Source organism: Meleagris gallopavo, chromosome 7 (assembly GCF_000146605.3).
Source record: "Meleagris gallopavo isolate NT-WF06-2002-E0010 breed Aviagen turkey brand Nicholas breeding stock chromosome 7, Turkey_5.1, whole genome shotgun sequence".
Classification (NCBI taxonomy): domain Eukaryota; kingdom Metazoa; phylum Chordata; class Aves; order Galliformes; family Phasianidae; genus Meleagris; species Meleagris gallopavo.
In genome coordinates, this window is record NC_015017.2 from 26,387,608 (window position 1) to 26,403,216 (window position 15,609).

The 15,609-nt window shown below is 38.4% G+C and overlaps 1 protein-coding gene across 15 annotated transcripts in view; it reads right to left on the reverse strand.

Moving 5' to 3' along the window:
- CLASP1 (cytoplasmic linker associated protein 1) overlaps nt 1-15,152 on the reverse strand; it is an 83,006-nt gene extending 67,854 nt beyond the window's left edge. For 8 of the 15 annotated variants that reach the window (XM_031554245.1, XM_031554243.1, XM_031554241.1 and 5 more), the window contains exons 1-12: nt 14,963-15,152; nt 13,965-14,038; nt 12,781-12,873; nt 11,320-11,465; nt 10,572-10,707; nt 9,815-9,885; nt 8,831-8,890; nt 8,060-8,137; nt 6,388-6,555; nt 5,816-5,865; nt 4,397-4,567; nt 2,749-2,772 (exon numbers count right to left, since the gene is read on the reverse strand). In XM_031554245.1, the coding sequence (XP_031410105.1) occupies nt 2,749-2,772; nt 4,397-4,567; nt 5,816-5,865; nt 6,388-6,555; nt 8,060-8,137; nt 8,831-8,890; nt 9,815-9,885; nt 10,572-10,707; nt 11,320-11,465; nt 12,781-12,873; nt 13,965-14,038; nt 14,963-15,137 (1,246 nt within the window). In that variant the 5' untranslated portion in view covers nt 15,138-15,152. The remainder of the gene's footprint in view (nt 1-2,748; nt 2,773-4,396; nt 4,568-5,815; nt 5,866-6,387; nt 6,556-8,059; nt 8,138-8,830; nt 8,891-9,814; nt 9,886-10,571; nt 10,708-11,319; nt 11,466-12,780; nt 12,874-13,964; nt 14,039-14,962) is intronic. The other 7 variants (XM_031554246.1, XM_031554244.1, XM_031554242.1 and 4 more) reach the window with 3 other exon arrangements.
- Nucleotides 15,153-15,609: the final 457 nt, after the last annotated feature.

Below are 15,609 nucleotides of genomic sequence, written 5' to 3' on the forward strand. Positions count from 1 at the left end.
AAGATGCTTGATCTGTTTAAGTCCAAATTATTTGAGAACAATGATAAATCAGACTATTTTCTTTCTGGAGTGTAATAAATATTATTAGGAATCGTGCCACTGAGTCTGGAAACTGCCAATTGTTAGTTATAAACTTGTCAGTTTGGGGACAGACTTGAAAAACTTCCATGATAAAACAAGCAGAAACTTCTCTGAAGTTTCTCTTTAGTCACATACAACAACAAGGATTTAGAGCACAACTGTTTCTTGTATGGCACAAGCTGTAAAACCCCATCAAGACTGAAAAGGTTTAACTCTTACAGGCTTTCTGCCTACTGAACTCTTCATGACATTCTGGAGACACAAAGGGTCTGGGTTATCAAAACATACCCTGCATGAAGACACAAACTCACAGCACACACACAGAAGATCTATCCAGATTAAAATTGCATATAGATTCATGATATTTTTTCACACAGAAGAGCACTTTTGCAGCATTTGCTAACTGAGGTGACACTACTTAAAACCAAAGAACCAATACTCTCCTCTTGGCTTGCCAGTGGCACAAGCCACTTTTATCTTGCTCCTCTTTTAAGATGCCTGGCTCAAAACCAAAACACTGAGGAGAATCAAGGGCAGAGCAGGTGGGAACTGCCAAGTTTGTACAATGCTGGCTCCCAGCTGAGGGGAAGGTGCAAAACTTCTACACTGCAGCTACAAAAAGCCATGATGGGAGCCAGACTGCAGATTAAACTTAATGCTGAACAACGTGCACATGCACACACACACACAGAGGAAAAGAAAACAAAGATTTTGCTCTGGTAATAGATATACTAGTAACCTGCAACAAAACAGAGGCATACATGCAAAAGGAACTTTTGCTTTCTGTTTAAAGTTCATCTCCAGACCACACAGCTATTTCCAGAAAAAGATCACACTTGGATCTGCTAATTTTAATTTCTAAGAACATGAAGTTCTGCCTTCTCTACACTCTGCAAGATCAGAGTTAGCAAAAGACATCCCTCCAGACCCTCATCTGAAGGACACAACAAATTGCTATCTGAAGGCTGTTTTTTGCTGTGACAAAGAGAAACAAAACATGACAATGAGTTTGAACCACTGATTAAACTCGTCCTTCCAGGGCTCTGGCTGTGGTGTGCCACAGTGCTATAATCCTTTGTGATCCCTGCTCCCCTCACCAGAAAAGAATCCTACAGCAAAAGAGATGAGATCTCATATTTAACACAAAAGCAACAAAAAGCAATTTTTGAAAGTTCATTCCCTCAATCTTCCCCCTCCAGCAAGTGACTGGCTGGTTTCTATTACAGATTTTTTATTTTTTTTAAAACCAAACCACATCTGCATCCAGTGTAGTCAAATTGGAGGAAAACAACCCTAATTTAAAACGTATTATGATGACAATAGAGCATTTAATAAACTAAAAGCGAGGGTATACCAGAGGAGAGTTCCTGGAACAGACCTCCACAAACACCATTACAGTTCCGGAGAGGATCCGTACATTGCATAGGCTATTTCATAAATTTACATAAAACATTCAATGTTTCTACATTAGGGGAAAAAAACGAGAATTTTTGAAAACTATGGAGAAGAAAAGAAATGAAAAAGAAAGATCAGCAAATTAAAAAAAAGCTAAGGATTAAAACAGCTTGGAACTTTCATTTAATCTGACACTGACTTCAATACAAGCATTTAGGCCAACTTCATATTCCTTGTCACTAAGAGATCATGAAGGATCAACAGCCGTTCATGATTCTGAACCAGTTCACCTTCTGACCATAAGTTTAAGAGCCAGTTCTGAAGATGGTAGACACTTCTCCCACTAAATATTAAATTGATGCATGAGTAATAGGAAGGAAAGAAAATACGTGATAACAGCACAGCGGCACTTCTCAGAACACCACATCCAAATACAAGCACTCATCAAGGATACTAGCACAGTCCCATCAAACAGTAATAGATCCCTTGAAAAGAGACTTCTAACAGGAAAAAATTGGTTGGGCTGGGAGGAAGTGTCTTCATTATGTGTAGAAGGCCTTGTTTTCAATCCCTGTCTGCCTCAAAAAAAAAAAAAGAAAAGATTTCCCAGTGATTTTGTTTTGCTTGAGAAGAATAAGCTTTGACAAAAAGCCAGATAGCCAACCAGACTGCAGGCCTTCCCAAACTAGCAGGCTCAGTGTTCCTGAAAGAAAAAAACTTTCCTCCAACTGTTTTAGATGTAAGCCATCTCAGTTAACAATAAAAAGAGAGAGCTCAGGTTTAAAGAGGTTGACTAAATACTCCTTCCCTAGAGATCATTGTTTACTGTCCTCATTTTTCTGCCATGTGATCATCTCATTCAATTCTCTTGCTGCTCAGTCTCTTCCTGAAAGCATTTGGCAGTTGTGACCTGAGCTTTGGATGGAAAAACACAGCAAACCTTTACACAACATAGAGTAAGAAAACACAAGCCCTGCTTTTGTAATCTGTGCTCAGGTCACCGTCAACCAAAAGCGCTGCTGTGAATAGGAAGACACACATGCAATTCTGTGATTAGAAATCAGTCATGAAACCAGAACAGTGCCATTAGCAGGGAGCAGCTTGAAGAGAAAGTGAAGAACACCCCATGGCATCAAAATGAGCAGGACAACCATGCAACACTTCATGCAGGTCACCAGTGAACATGGATGAGAATCAGTAACACTTTGAGAACAGACCAGGTAGAGTGGTACGACTGTAGACACATCTCAGTTACATAGAGAGACTGCTTACCCTCAGTTTTAGTGGTAGTACCATCTTTAAGCAAATTAAAAAAAAATAAGGCAAGGATTAATAGGGAAGAATTATTAACATCAACAGAGATGGGCACTATATATTAGCTAAAGAAGTATGGAAAACAAATTAACACAAACAAATGCAAGAAGTTTGAGCAATAAATCAAAGCTTGATGAATCTGTAGAACAAGGTTACAAGTTTTTCTTTCCACACACATCTAATGTTTGTCAAACCCCATTTTCTTTGTTTGCCTCACCATTTCTCTCATGGAGACGCAAAGACAGCAAATGTCCCTGCTAGCTCAAAAGGAAAGACAGACTCCTTTAGCAGCAGCCATGCTCGCATAACTTGAAGAAACAGTGTGTTTCCTGGTTTTCTCCTTTAGGATCTTAAGAGCAACAGTAACACTGCACTCAGTTTTCAGGCTTCAAGGACAAAACCAGCTTTTAGATTTTCTTCCCCACTTTCTGTTCTTCTTTGTGACATACAACAGTGCAAAAGCATATTTGCCACTGAGGCCTGTACACCGTGCATCTAAAGGGTGGCTGTGTCCTTAAGCTCTGAAAGCACACTCTTAAGCAATCAACTCCATGGATCTGTATTAAGTGCTCACTGCAGTGCAACTAAATCTTGAACTAAATATGAATAAGCAATATAAATCAGAATAAAACATGAACTTCTGAAGCAAATACAACCAATACATTAAAGACACTATAAAGGACTTCAGATATAGAAGAAATATATCTACAAAGGGAATCTATAAAAAGCATCCTTATTTAATCTGAAATAAGATCAAATGCTCAACGCTAAGGAAAAACTACATTTCAGCTGACTCAAGGAAGGAATGAAGGCTATCGGCACAGCCCAAATCAAGAACACTGACTTTGACACTGAGGCATCCAATTTTTCTCCCTCTTGAAAAGGTAAAAATCAATAAAAACCTCAAGAATTAGATTACTATGCAATCTGCAGAATTATTCGGTGTTGGTCACTGCCTTGCACTTCCTACTTCAGCAAATTAGCAGCATCATCTCCAGGAGAGAAAGATCAAATGCAAACTTTGCTGTAAGAAACACTGGTGGGTACCTGTGCGATACACAATGCTTGGACAAAAAAGCACAGTGTGGCTATAATCCAAGAAGAGTCAGCAGTATCTTACATCCCAACTATGTGGTGAAATAAGAAGGCCTGCTTTTCTTCGCTTCTGTATCTTTTACAAAATTATCAAACTCAACAAAGATGTACTCCTCAAAGCACAGAATAATTCATGGAAAACAAGTGCCAAGGAAAGAGGAAGGAAGAGGAAGAGAAGGGAAAGAGACAGAAGGAAATGTCAGAAGTAATAGAGCACTAAGCATTTTCCTCAACAGCGTCATGGAACCAGAATAAGGTCTACTTTTCCCCAGAAAGAAGGCTGAGACTATAAAAACAATTCACAAAAATGGGAAGTTGTTCCAAGTCAGTTCCTTCAGAAATTTTTTGCTTAATTCCAAAAAGGAAGAGATCACACATTCATGCCCAAGAACTGTTAGCCATCTCAGAGAAATTTTCTTCCAGTTACAGAGTTTGACATTCAAATCAAGTTATCCAGGCACTTCCTGAGAGTAAAGAAAGCTGACTGCAACAGTAGAACATATAGATTTACCTAGTGATGCATATGAGCCTGGGGGCAGGGCTGCAGCAGAACTGAAGGGGGTGGATGCTCCAGAAGATGTCACTTTCGACTTGGCACTAGCTGCTGCATTCACATCAACGTCACTGCGGGATCGCTGCAGAGATCCTGGTGTTGACACAGATTTTGTACTTACTGTAGATGCTGCAGATGGGAGTGGGAGACCCAGAATAAAGAAGATTAATTTTTTGAGCTGTGTGCTTCAAAGAGCACAGCAAGCAGTTTAACGTACTATTTTTAACACTCTCTAATTACACTGAAATACTTAAAGAATGTCTTATCGGGGTAATGTGGGTTTCCCCACAGTGACTGAAGAGATATTTCAAGAACTTCATCAGACACTAAACCTAAATGCCAAGAAAAGACTACCAGGCCAGCAATACAACAAAACTCAGGTAAAGTACCCATCACCACTTTGTGAGCTGCCATCTAGAAAAGATCCACACAGGTCCTTCAACCCAGGTTTTATACATTGCTGGAAGTCTTCCTACCTTCCTTTTCAAAGCATTTTCTCACGAGGATCACTGTTTCCACCACTCCATGTTGTTTACCCTCTGAAGCAAAAAATTTGTCTATTCTGCTGCAAGCATGGATGCATTTGTGGGCACACATAAGATAAAGCAGGCGCCACACAAAATTTTCCTTGTATCCAAGGTATCAGCAAAGTATACTGATAGGGGCAGAAGGTGTCTCTGTTATGCTCTGTATTCAAATGTACTACTTAGGTTATTACATGCATTTGCTTAAGACAGGAAGGTTGCCTGTACTTGTCCACTGGAAAGTACAGAAGCATACAGGCTTAGGTTGGGTGCGTGAATGAAGAAAACAAACATGCCTATTGAATAAGGAAGCATTTTTTCTTATGTATTCCCTTGTTGTTGCACTTATAAAGCAAAATCAGCAACTCTTGGTCACACCCAAATATTCTACAGGTAAAAACAGATTAATCAGAAGATGGAATTTAACACTGTGGGAATTCTGTGCAGACAGTGCCTCCAATAAGTGCTGAAACCATAAAAAACAAGTGAGAGAAAAGTGTAAGGGTGATGCACCAGTAGACTACCTAGCTGTATGTACTAGCATCAGTAGGAGTTAATTCCAGCTATTTCACCCCCAACACTTACCTTAGATACAATTTTTAAAGCTTTTTAGCCTTCCTTCAGGTGCAAGCAGTAACAACATATCAGCTTTTAAAGGCATCAGTGCATCAGATACCAATGTACAAAAATACATTGTACAACCCAGAGCTGATTAAAAACTACGTAATAAGGTGCCATTTTAAGGAGCAGTACACAAAAAAGTTGTCCTTTGTACACTATAGTGTACAAAATACTCATTCTTCAACACAATTCCTCAGCAACATCTCAGCGCATTTTCAGCTCCCATTCTCACCTCTTGATGTAGTACTTCCAGTAGGACTTCTTTTGGCAGACAGTGGACGGCTGGAAGTTAATATAAGTTTTATTAAAAAAACAAAACTGATATATCACAGTCAGCAGTAACAGTGCTTCTCTGTTCCCTCAGTACATAACTGAGTTAACAGGAAGTTATTTATATTCAGGAATGGACTAACAAAGCTTTTTAAAAATATAAATACAGCATCATTATGAAATTCTCTGCAAAAGCACTAAGAAAAGATGTATGTTAATTGAGAAGTGATCATTAAGAGCAGTCTGTAGGTTTAAAGGGTTGTATCAAAGCTATTGGTATTTTTCAGGTATCTTCAGTTGCAGATGTTTGCAGCCTAAGTTGATCACCTCTTTAAGAGAAGCAAGAATACACACATATATCAGAATAATGCATTTTATTTTAATATAACGTTAGCTAGATTTTAGTATAATCAAGCGTTAAGGCCACCGATAACCAGATGAGACAAGCAAAACTCCTGTGAATTTGAGGAAGCAATCACATTATCTCTGCAGTTGTTCAAACCAAGAGAGAAGTAACGATGCCCAATGACTTACTTGAGACTCTCCTGGGAGCTGGAGGAGGAGCGATCTGACTGTGGCAAGGACACGATGCTGTCAGAGTTCTTCAAATGCGACTGCAGGGCCTTCTGGTAGGAGGACTCCAAGGTGTGGTACAAATGGTCTGCTTCTCTGCTGAAGTGACTGTGGAAACCCCAATAACACCTGGGAACAAGGCACGATGCCGTTAATATTTCCTTGTCGCATTTTAAATGTCAGTGAAGCACAGGTCAGAGCCTTTTTCACTAATGGCATACACTGATTAACAAGATTGCAAGAATTACAGCCCCACAGAAGACAAAGCAAAGAAAAATAACAAAAGGGGAACACACCACCTGGGGTTCTGTACAAACATAAGTTACCAAAAAGGCTTTGTCACAAAGGAAATTCTCATATCCCTCCAGCTGTCTACCATACATAAGAGACAGACTCAGACTAGAACCATAACCAGAATGAAGTTAGCTTAGGACTGGCTGATCAACAGATAGTTCAAAAACAAGCCAAAAGCAGAATACACATGCATGGGCCTGATTCAGGAAATCACCAGCAGGTGCTTTCTTCCTCAAGTTTAACAAATAGCTCTCGTACATCACTGCAGAGAGAAATCTTTTGTAGAGTTAAGGCTGCTGACTGTCTTTTGGGAAAACTAAAGAATAAGATGCTTCAATACACTTCCAGTCAGCATCATGCTGAAAGTAAAAGAGCATTTAAAGAAGTAGGAATTCTTCTCTGGTCCTCATCTCCTGACTGATGCTAAAACACCATTCAATCTCATCACAAAGGAGATGAAGTCTCTCAGCACTTTTCAGGGGGCAACTAAGGGGCAGTTTAAGAGCAAGACCATTAGCTCAAATGAATCAAGAATTGTTTGTATGAGACAGTCAGTTCTCAGAGAAGTCACATGCATTCTCTCACAGCAGTAAAAAGAAACAAATTTCTGTCTTACACACAGTAATGCTTAATTAAGAAACATGGGAAAAGAGAATTAAGTTTGTTTTCTAAAGTTTTATTCCATTTTCCTTGCTGCCTTTTCAGCTTAACTAGTCACCTGCTGTGAAATCTCAGTGGATGCTGTATTTTTCCAGTGATGCAAACTTTCCCTTTCAAAAGGATTTAAGCAGTCCTACTGTAAAACATCTCTGCTTGTAATATAACATTTAGATTAAAAATATATATTGTTTAGTGAGTTCTTATTTAATAGCATCCTCCTTCTGAAAAAAGATGTCCCTGTTGTTTTCTGAACAGAAGATCATGATCCCAGTATAACAGCACACTATCCCAAATACAAGACGTTGTAAAAAAAATGCAAGGGATCTTCAAGAGAAAAACACTAATTACATTTTCTGTAGATATACACAAAGATACAGTTTCACTGTCAAAAATAATTCCTCTACTTAGGTAATATTTAGCAGCATACCAGCATAGTGACTTTTATTTCAAGAATAACAAATGCCACAGTATTGCATGTAGGTAAAAAGAAAAACAACAGAAGAGCTTTCTCACAATCACTTCATATGACATCATCTACTACCTATTCCCTTTGAAAGGGAAGAAGTGCTAGCCTCAGTTGCCAGAACATTACTTGTCTTTCAGAGCCTCCAACATGTAATACCATAACTCACAATATAAAGAAAGGGAAGAAGAAAAGGCAACAATAGTTTCTACTTACTTTCTTGCTTCTATCCTGGCTTCAGAGTCTGCATCATGAATTCCCTTCTTTATTGTTTCAGCTAACACCGATATGTGTCTGAAATTAGAGAAATACATGGTCCAGCAATCCAGAACAGCATACTACCTTTACAAACAACTAATTTGGTTTTCCTTAGTGTCCCTGAACAGAGTTCTTCCCATTTCTACTCCATACATTTTGGAGCTCCTACTCTTCTAAGTCAGTTTAATTTCATTCACACTGTTTAGTAGAAAAAGGCAAGCAGCATTCTTCATTGGTCCATCTTTAGTCAGATAGTTGAAACTGCCGGGGTCTGAAAATACTTTTCTCAACCCTTACAAAGTCTTGGTCAGCCCAGGGCTAAGGAAATTGGATCTCAATATGTATCCCACAATTTCTTCTACTGTTCATTAGTTTGAACTACTTTACAAGCCTCAGATGCTCCTGTTAGATGTGCAGCAGCCATCACCTCATCTTTTCACTTTAAAGTGCAGAAGAAAAAAAGATCTATCAAGTTCAGAGATTTGTTCAGACAGTTTTCTAGGGCTGGCATAAGAAACAGACTTGCTGAACTCTGGCTGCCAGAACTACATGGATGAATTGTAAACATGCACACACACACACACACACACACAGATGCTTTTCTTGCCACAAAAATATCTTCACTAGAACTATGTGAATCTCACCTCTAAGACTATCCTTTCTATAGAGCTCACCTCCCCAGATATTAATAGGCTAGAATTAACCAACTTCTTTGTTTTCAGAGCTTACCTTTCTAGGGAGTGGGTTTGCCACTCTTGCAGCAGCAGGTCTAAAAATTCAAAACAGCGCCTGAGAAGAAAAAAGAGAAATGTTGAGTTCTCAAAGTTAAGAGGCACACTGACTTCATCATACCTGCCTCTTCACAGTAGTCATCTTTTGTTATGATGGTTCTCAGGACATTAGAATTCAGGAAGAGCCACAACAGAAACATCAAGAACACTACAAATGCTGTCAATAAATACTGCAAACTGGATTCATCTCTCTAGAGGGTCTCAGTAGAGAGATGTAAAACAAACCAAAAGGCATCCCTAGATACCAGCAAAGATATAAAGTAGAACCACTCTGTACTCACAAGAGTTCAAACTTCATAAGGTAAGTAACTTTGTATCTTGCTTCTTTTCAGCTTCATTCTTCTTCATTTACAGAAAGGAAGGCATTTGTGTGATGTGTTTTTTTTCAAGGTTTGTCATAAAATTCATCAACTACAAAGTCCTTCTTTTCATTTAACTAGAGAAAAAAAGAGTCAATCTGTATGGCACAGGCAAGAGTCTCCCAGTGAGGCTGGCAGAGTGTACCACACCTTGATTTTAAATGTAGAGGGAGCATGTATTGCCCAGCAATACCACAGAGCAGCATTTCTGCTGACTGGCTCAAAGAAAATACACTACTGCAAAGATTAGTAGTGGGGAAGAAAAGTATGTCTGTGGAAAAAAAATAATTTAAAAAGCTAATGTGACATTGTAGGTAAGCACAGAGATTAAAGAACATGTTTCTTTCAGAGAAACTGCCTTTTCTTCTCAATGATGCTGCATCTTATGTATAATAGCTGAGTTTGAATTTGTTCCCAGCTCATGGGGGAGAATAAGATGAATTCTCTGGAGCAACATCTATAACAGCTCTTCCCACAAATAAAAACAAATATGATTTTTAACAAAAGTGTACACGATTCTATTTACTGCTAAACAACAGCAGAACTTCAAACTAAATGCTCACCTTCTAACTGCCACAGACTTGGAGGTACAATTACTGGTTATGATGGGTATTAGTCGGGGGATGTGTGTATGCTAGAACAAAAGAAAGAACAAAAACAGAAAGAAAACTTTACCGGTCTGTGGAATGAAAAGTAATTTGCCACCTAAGCTCTGTACGCTTTTTTTTTTTCCAGGTCTTAAAAATTGAACTGCTAAATAAGGAAACACTACTGAATATAGACAGATTCTTGTATATATATATTTTAACAGTAAAAATACCTTTAACAGATTTTATTTTTTCTTCTGCCAAAGAACTGAAGTCATTACAAGAGGATCTGAACAGTCAGTGGTTACAGCTTAAGAGTTGTCAGGCTATCTGCAGCTTCCCTAGCAGAAGCCACCTCTGCAATCTAACAGTTTTAGGCAACATATGCTATCTCTGAGGAGTTTTATAGCATACTAAGTCTGTACTGCAAGTCAAGATTTAAAGCCAATTAAAAAAATTTGCTCATCTCTGAGGAATAGAAATACCTTACTCTGTAAAGAAATGTTTTTCCAATCACTTCTGCCACTTTTTCCTACTATTTAAGAAGGCTTACTTATCATCATCTACCTACACAAGGCTTTATTAGAACTGGAGACAGACAAGCCTAGCACAATCAGAAGAGTAGATTTGACATTTAATCAAATTTTCATGGCAGTAACACCCATATTTTCTCAGAAACATCACAGCATTTGGGAACAATAAAATGTCTTGTTCTCTTTTGACTGGTACTTACTCGAATGATTAATCTAACTGCTACAACACCAGAAGTGGCCATGACTTTGGCACTATTTGGAATTAGATTAAAAATTGTTGGCATAATGGCTTCTGCCCCATGATCAAACTTGTTTCCCAGAACTGATGATAAATGTCTGTAAAACACAATGAAGTCACACTGTTAAGAGCGCTGAGGATTAAGCAAGTCAGACTTCTACAGAACATAACATCAGCACATGTAATATCTCACTCTTCACAACTGTCACCTCCTCTCCAACTCTAAAGGACAGAGCAATTTGTTTTTGAAATAGTTCCTTTCAAGTTCATGTTCTTTGTTGAATTGAACTGTGAGAAATATTTACTAACAAACAAGTGTGACAGCAATAATAGAAATATTTCTCCAGACTTGTTAGTTTCTCTGAAGTGATCAGTTTTGCGTTCATATGCATGAATTTCCACAAAAAAATACTATTAGGAACACTACAGGCTGTTTTTTCTTAAATCATTTCACTAAGAATAAAAGTCACAAATAGAAAATACAGCTCAGTCTGAACTAGAACAAAACACATTTTTGCATCTCTCAATCACCAACATTTAAAACTCAACAATACGGGTTTGTTCAACTACAGTTAGTAGCCTACATGAACACGGTTTTAAATAGCCATAGCAAAATTTCCATCTATTAGTTAATTCCTACGTGTCTTCTAACCATCATCAGTTCCATGTTCCTACAACCTATTTCAAGCATGTTTGGAAAGTAAACTTACCCCAGTGTGATACAAGCTTCCCGCACCACCTGAGATCGCAAGTCTTTAGCAGATAATTTAAATGCTCCATCCAGGAGCCGTAAGTGTTGGAAGAAGTTATCGTATTCTGCAGCTCCAGCCAACAGTAAGGAGCGGATCTTTTTCAACTGTTGGCATGACAAAACAAAGCAGTGACTGTTAATGAGCAATGTACAGGATAGTTAGGTTCAGAGCTCATACGTTGCTCCCAGGGTCTCTGTACAACCCACTTCTTAAAGAATATCAAGCAATTTTATTTCAGACCTTACATACAACTCACAGGTTAACATACTAAGGATACAAAGTAATATAAACACAGTAGCTAACTGTTACAGCAATCCACAAGTATTACATATGGCTTCTACCGCTGTATTGTTAACGACCCAAACGTTACTTCTGAAGCCAAAAGTTGTCAAAGGTTTGTTTTTATTCTTCTTAATATTCATCTACTTACAAGAGTTTCTAAAAGCATACAACCTCACATAGCATCTTTGAAAGATGGGTAAACTTGAAAGGCTTGACTTACACTCAGATCTGAGTTGTACTGACTTATATTTAGAATTTGTTCATTGACTTCGTTAAAGCAAATAATTATATGGGTTCACTAGAAATGCAACCCTGACCTTACTAAAATAGCGTATTTTCTAGTGATACTGGGACCACAATTTCTTCATTAAGACTTTATTTTGGATATCTCCATGTGATCTCATGAATACAGTCCCTCTATTTAAGCTTACTACTCTCACTACAGCAAAGAAAAATGAAATAAGCTGAATCAGCACAAGCTGATGCTTTCCTGTAATAGATGACTTGACAGACATCTCATAGCTGCTGTACCAGTGATCAACGTCTACTGTATAGAAAAGTGTATGCATCTATTTGTATTATGCAAATACTGCTCATCTCAGAAAACAGGACAATCTTGGTATGCATACAACACCCACTTTTCCACTAATGCATTTCCTACATTTATAACCATTTATTCAAAATTTAAGTATTTAAATTTTCTGAATTGTTTGCTTTTATTTCCTTTTTGGAAAAGTGTAAGTGAGCTCTCTAAAGGCAAAATGACTTCCTGCCTTAACAGGAGGTGTTTTAAGAGATTCTGGATATCATTTTTGATATTTCCATCTCAGAATTCCAGCATCTGCTAGCAAATTTCTAGCTTTACATTTAGATTCCCTGCATGACTTCCAGTTCAACCTGATGTTGGCTTACCAGATGCCTTTATATCAAAAATAGTATCTTCCTCCACAGACATGGTTTAAACTCAGTCTCATAAGGAAATGTTTCCCCTAAGCTTGGGGAAATACAACAAATGTTTACCACTTAAACTGCACTTCAGCCTTACTCTGAGATTCTCTCAGCAAATTCTTTCATAGGATAAGCTCAGTGAAGGAAAACCTTATATTAATAGAGTTCACGACAAAGTTAACTACTTACAGCAGATACTCTCTGTTCCCAGTCATGTTTATCATCAGATAGTATCTCTCTTATTTTGTTTATGGATTCCTCAAGATCCCGGCTAGAATAAATCTGTAAATTTAAATACAGAGTAGAATCATAACATGGGATTTGCATAATGCAAAGAATTCACAGGAATCTCCTTCAAAAATTACAACAGGATCAGAAAAGAACTAAAGGATTGTCATCTACTATTTTTCTATAGTTTCAGAATTTTAAGCAGTATTTCTGTACAGTTTACAGCCAAAAAAGTTAATGAGAAAAGTTAAAGTCAAATATATAACTGGCATTTACAATAAAACAGTCAGTAAAACGCTAAAATTCCTGCTTTATGGAAGAGATAACTGGATATGCTTTATGGAGCTAGTCAACAGTCACTGTGCATAACCAGGGAAAACTCATTCCCACGCAGAAGTGGGACCTTAAAAGCCTAACTCTAAATTGGTTATTAAAACTCGCAGGTGCTAAAAACATTTATACAATTAAACAGTCACCCTGTATTGGAGCACAGAAGAAAGCTGTCAAAAGAATGAAGTCAGTCAGTTTGAAAGCAGATTCACTAAAAAATACACAAGCATATCAGAAGAGTAAGGCTAACTAAGTCACCATCCTACACTTCAGCCCAGATTAGGTTCAAGGCTGAGCTGGTAAAAATCATGAGCACACTTGTGTAGTCTTCTTGCTCCAGCAAGTAAACTCTGAAGGAGAGGTGATGCACCCCACATACAGCTCCCTGACTAAACCTGCCAGCAAACATGCACTATTCCATCATAGCACTCAAAACAGCACAGATCCTGGAGGCACAAATCACCTTTATTGCTTTCAGTTTCCATATAACACAAATGAAACAGAGAGGCTTCTGGAGACTTGAGCAGTGCTGTATGATCAAACAAAACGTCAACAGGCCCCATCCAGTGCCAGCCTCAGTATCTTCTCCTATGATACCTCTATCACAAACCTCCTGGCTCCCTTCCTTCCACTTCTGAGCACTTTACACCAATCTAATGGCATGTAGCACCATTTTACAACCTTCAACCTTCCCTTCCCTTAAGGGAGACTCGCCAGCATTCAAGCAAAGTGCAATTTATCAGTGATAAGAACTAGACTCGACACCTATCTTTTGCTGTTCTGTGTTATGTACTTTAACTTATAATTCTACCTACTTGAACTGTTGGGACATCTTCAAATGCCTTAATGAAGTCTTCTTCATCCACAGCACCTGCTCCCTCTTTGCCTGCTGACAAACAACAAAAAAGTCTTTTCAGTCTTCTTATCAACAAGAGAATCAATTAAGAAACCACCAGCTATCTATAGGCATCTAATCAGGAGAAAGTTCACTATCCACACACAACCTCAGAGTGCTGCAAATGTAATAAAAATAGAGCCAGGAAAATTCAGTGCCAGGCATGAACTGCACATTTGTAGCATCCTTCAGCTCCAAGGCACAGAGGGCATACTAGGGAAGTCATTATAGTAGTCACTCAACAGTTAGGGGCATAGACTGAAAGATGAAAGGGAATATTTACTTTCATTATATGGGAGATTTTATTTTAAAGGATTTAATCCTATCTATAATAGATGAAGGTGCAGATCTTCTGACACCTGCACAAGCAGACAAACGATAAGGAAGATAAACAGTCTCTGGAATATTAATCACATTAGAAACCATGAAAGACAACTTCCTCCATTTCTCTGGATCTTTTGTAATGACATTTAGAATTGATCACATTCCAAATTATCACTCCCTTCTTGTCTTTCACCTTCACTACTAGCAGTGCCTGAAGGTCTTAAAAGAAAGTCAACGTTTTAAGCCTTAGGTTTTATCATGTAGCTGTAAGCAGCCTGCATCAGTCCAGCTGAAGAGTGTCAGCCATAAAACAAAAATTCAAATTATGCATCACTGACATGCTTCACCCAAAGCTCTCACTGCACAGTGACACAGTCCCAACCTTACACAAAAGCAGTGTATGCTAGAGGGATGTGAGTAGTGTTTGCAGATTCATGTACGTTGTACAGACTCACTTGCATTCAGGCAAACATACATGTAACAATCTCACATGGGAAACAACTGCTTCTGGGTACCGGGAAAATGATACGGCCTGAAAATTCTAGAAATAAGCTCAAACATGAACACTACAAATATTCCATGTAATCAGCTTACTTGAGGACTTGGATCCCAGAGCTGCAGACCCAAGTCTGCGAGTAGTCCCCATTCCAACTCTACGTGAGTTTGCAGGGGCCTTTGAAGACGTAGAGGAGTTAGCTGAGGAAGGTCTGTTCCCATCCACAGAGTCTTCATCATCAAAATTTTTATCTGCCAAAAAAAGAAAAAGCATAGTCAACCATATCAGGGATTTCTAAAGGAACATGCCAGTGTGATGGCAAACACATTGCCTGGTCTGCTGAAACATGAGCTGGATCTGCTCTGCCAGTTCCCATCTAAGCAGCTTCTTCATGATGGCGATCTGGTTATTCAGGAACGACCACCAGCCACCGAGACCATTTCTACACTACTGCAGTCACTACTTTATAACCCTTTCAATGACTGTGTTCTGACAGAAGAAACCACAGAACAACAAAACAAGATAAAACCACAGCTTACAGTCTATATCTCCAACTTATTTATTTATTGCATGTAGTTTAACACGAGCTGTTTTGCAAAAAAAAAACCAAAAAACAAAAAAACACCAAAACAAACAAACAAACAAAAAAAAACAACAAACATGGGCAAATCCATGTGAGGAAAAGATCAGGAAGAGCCAGCTGCCCTTTCACACCATGCTAACGGCCTGCACAACATCAAGAACA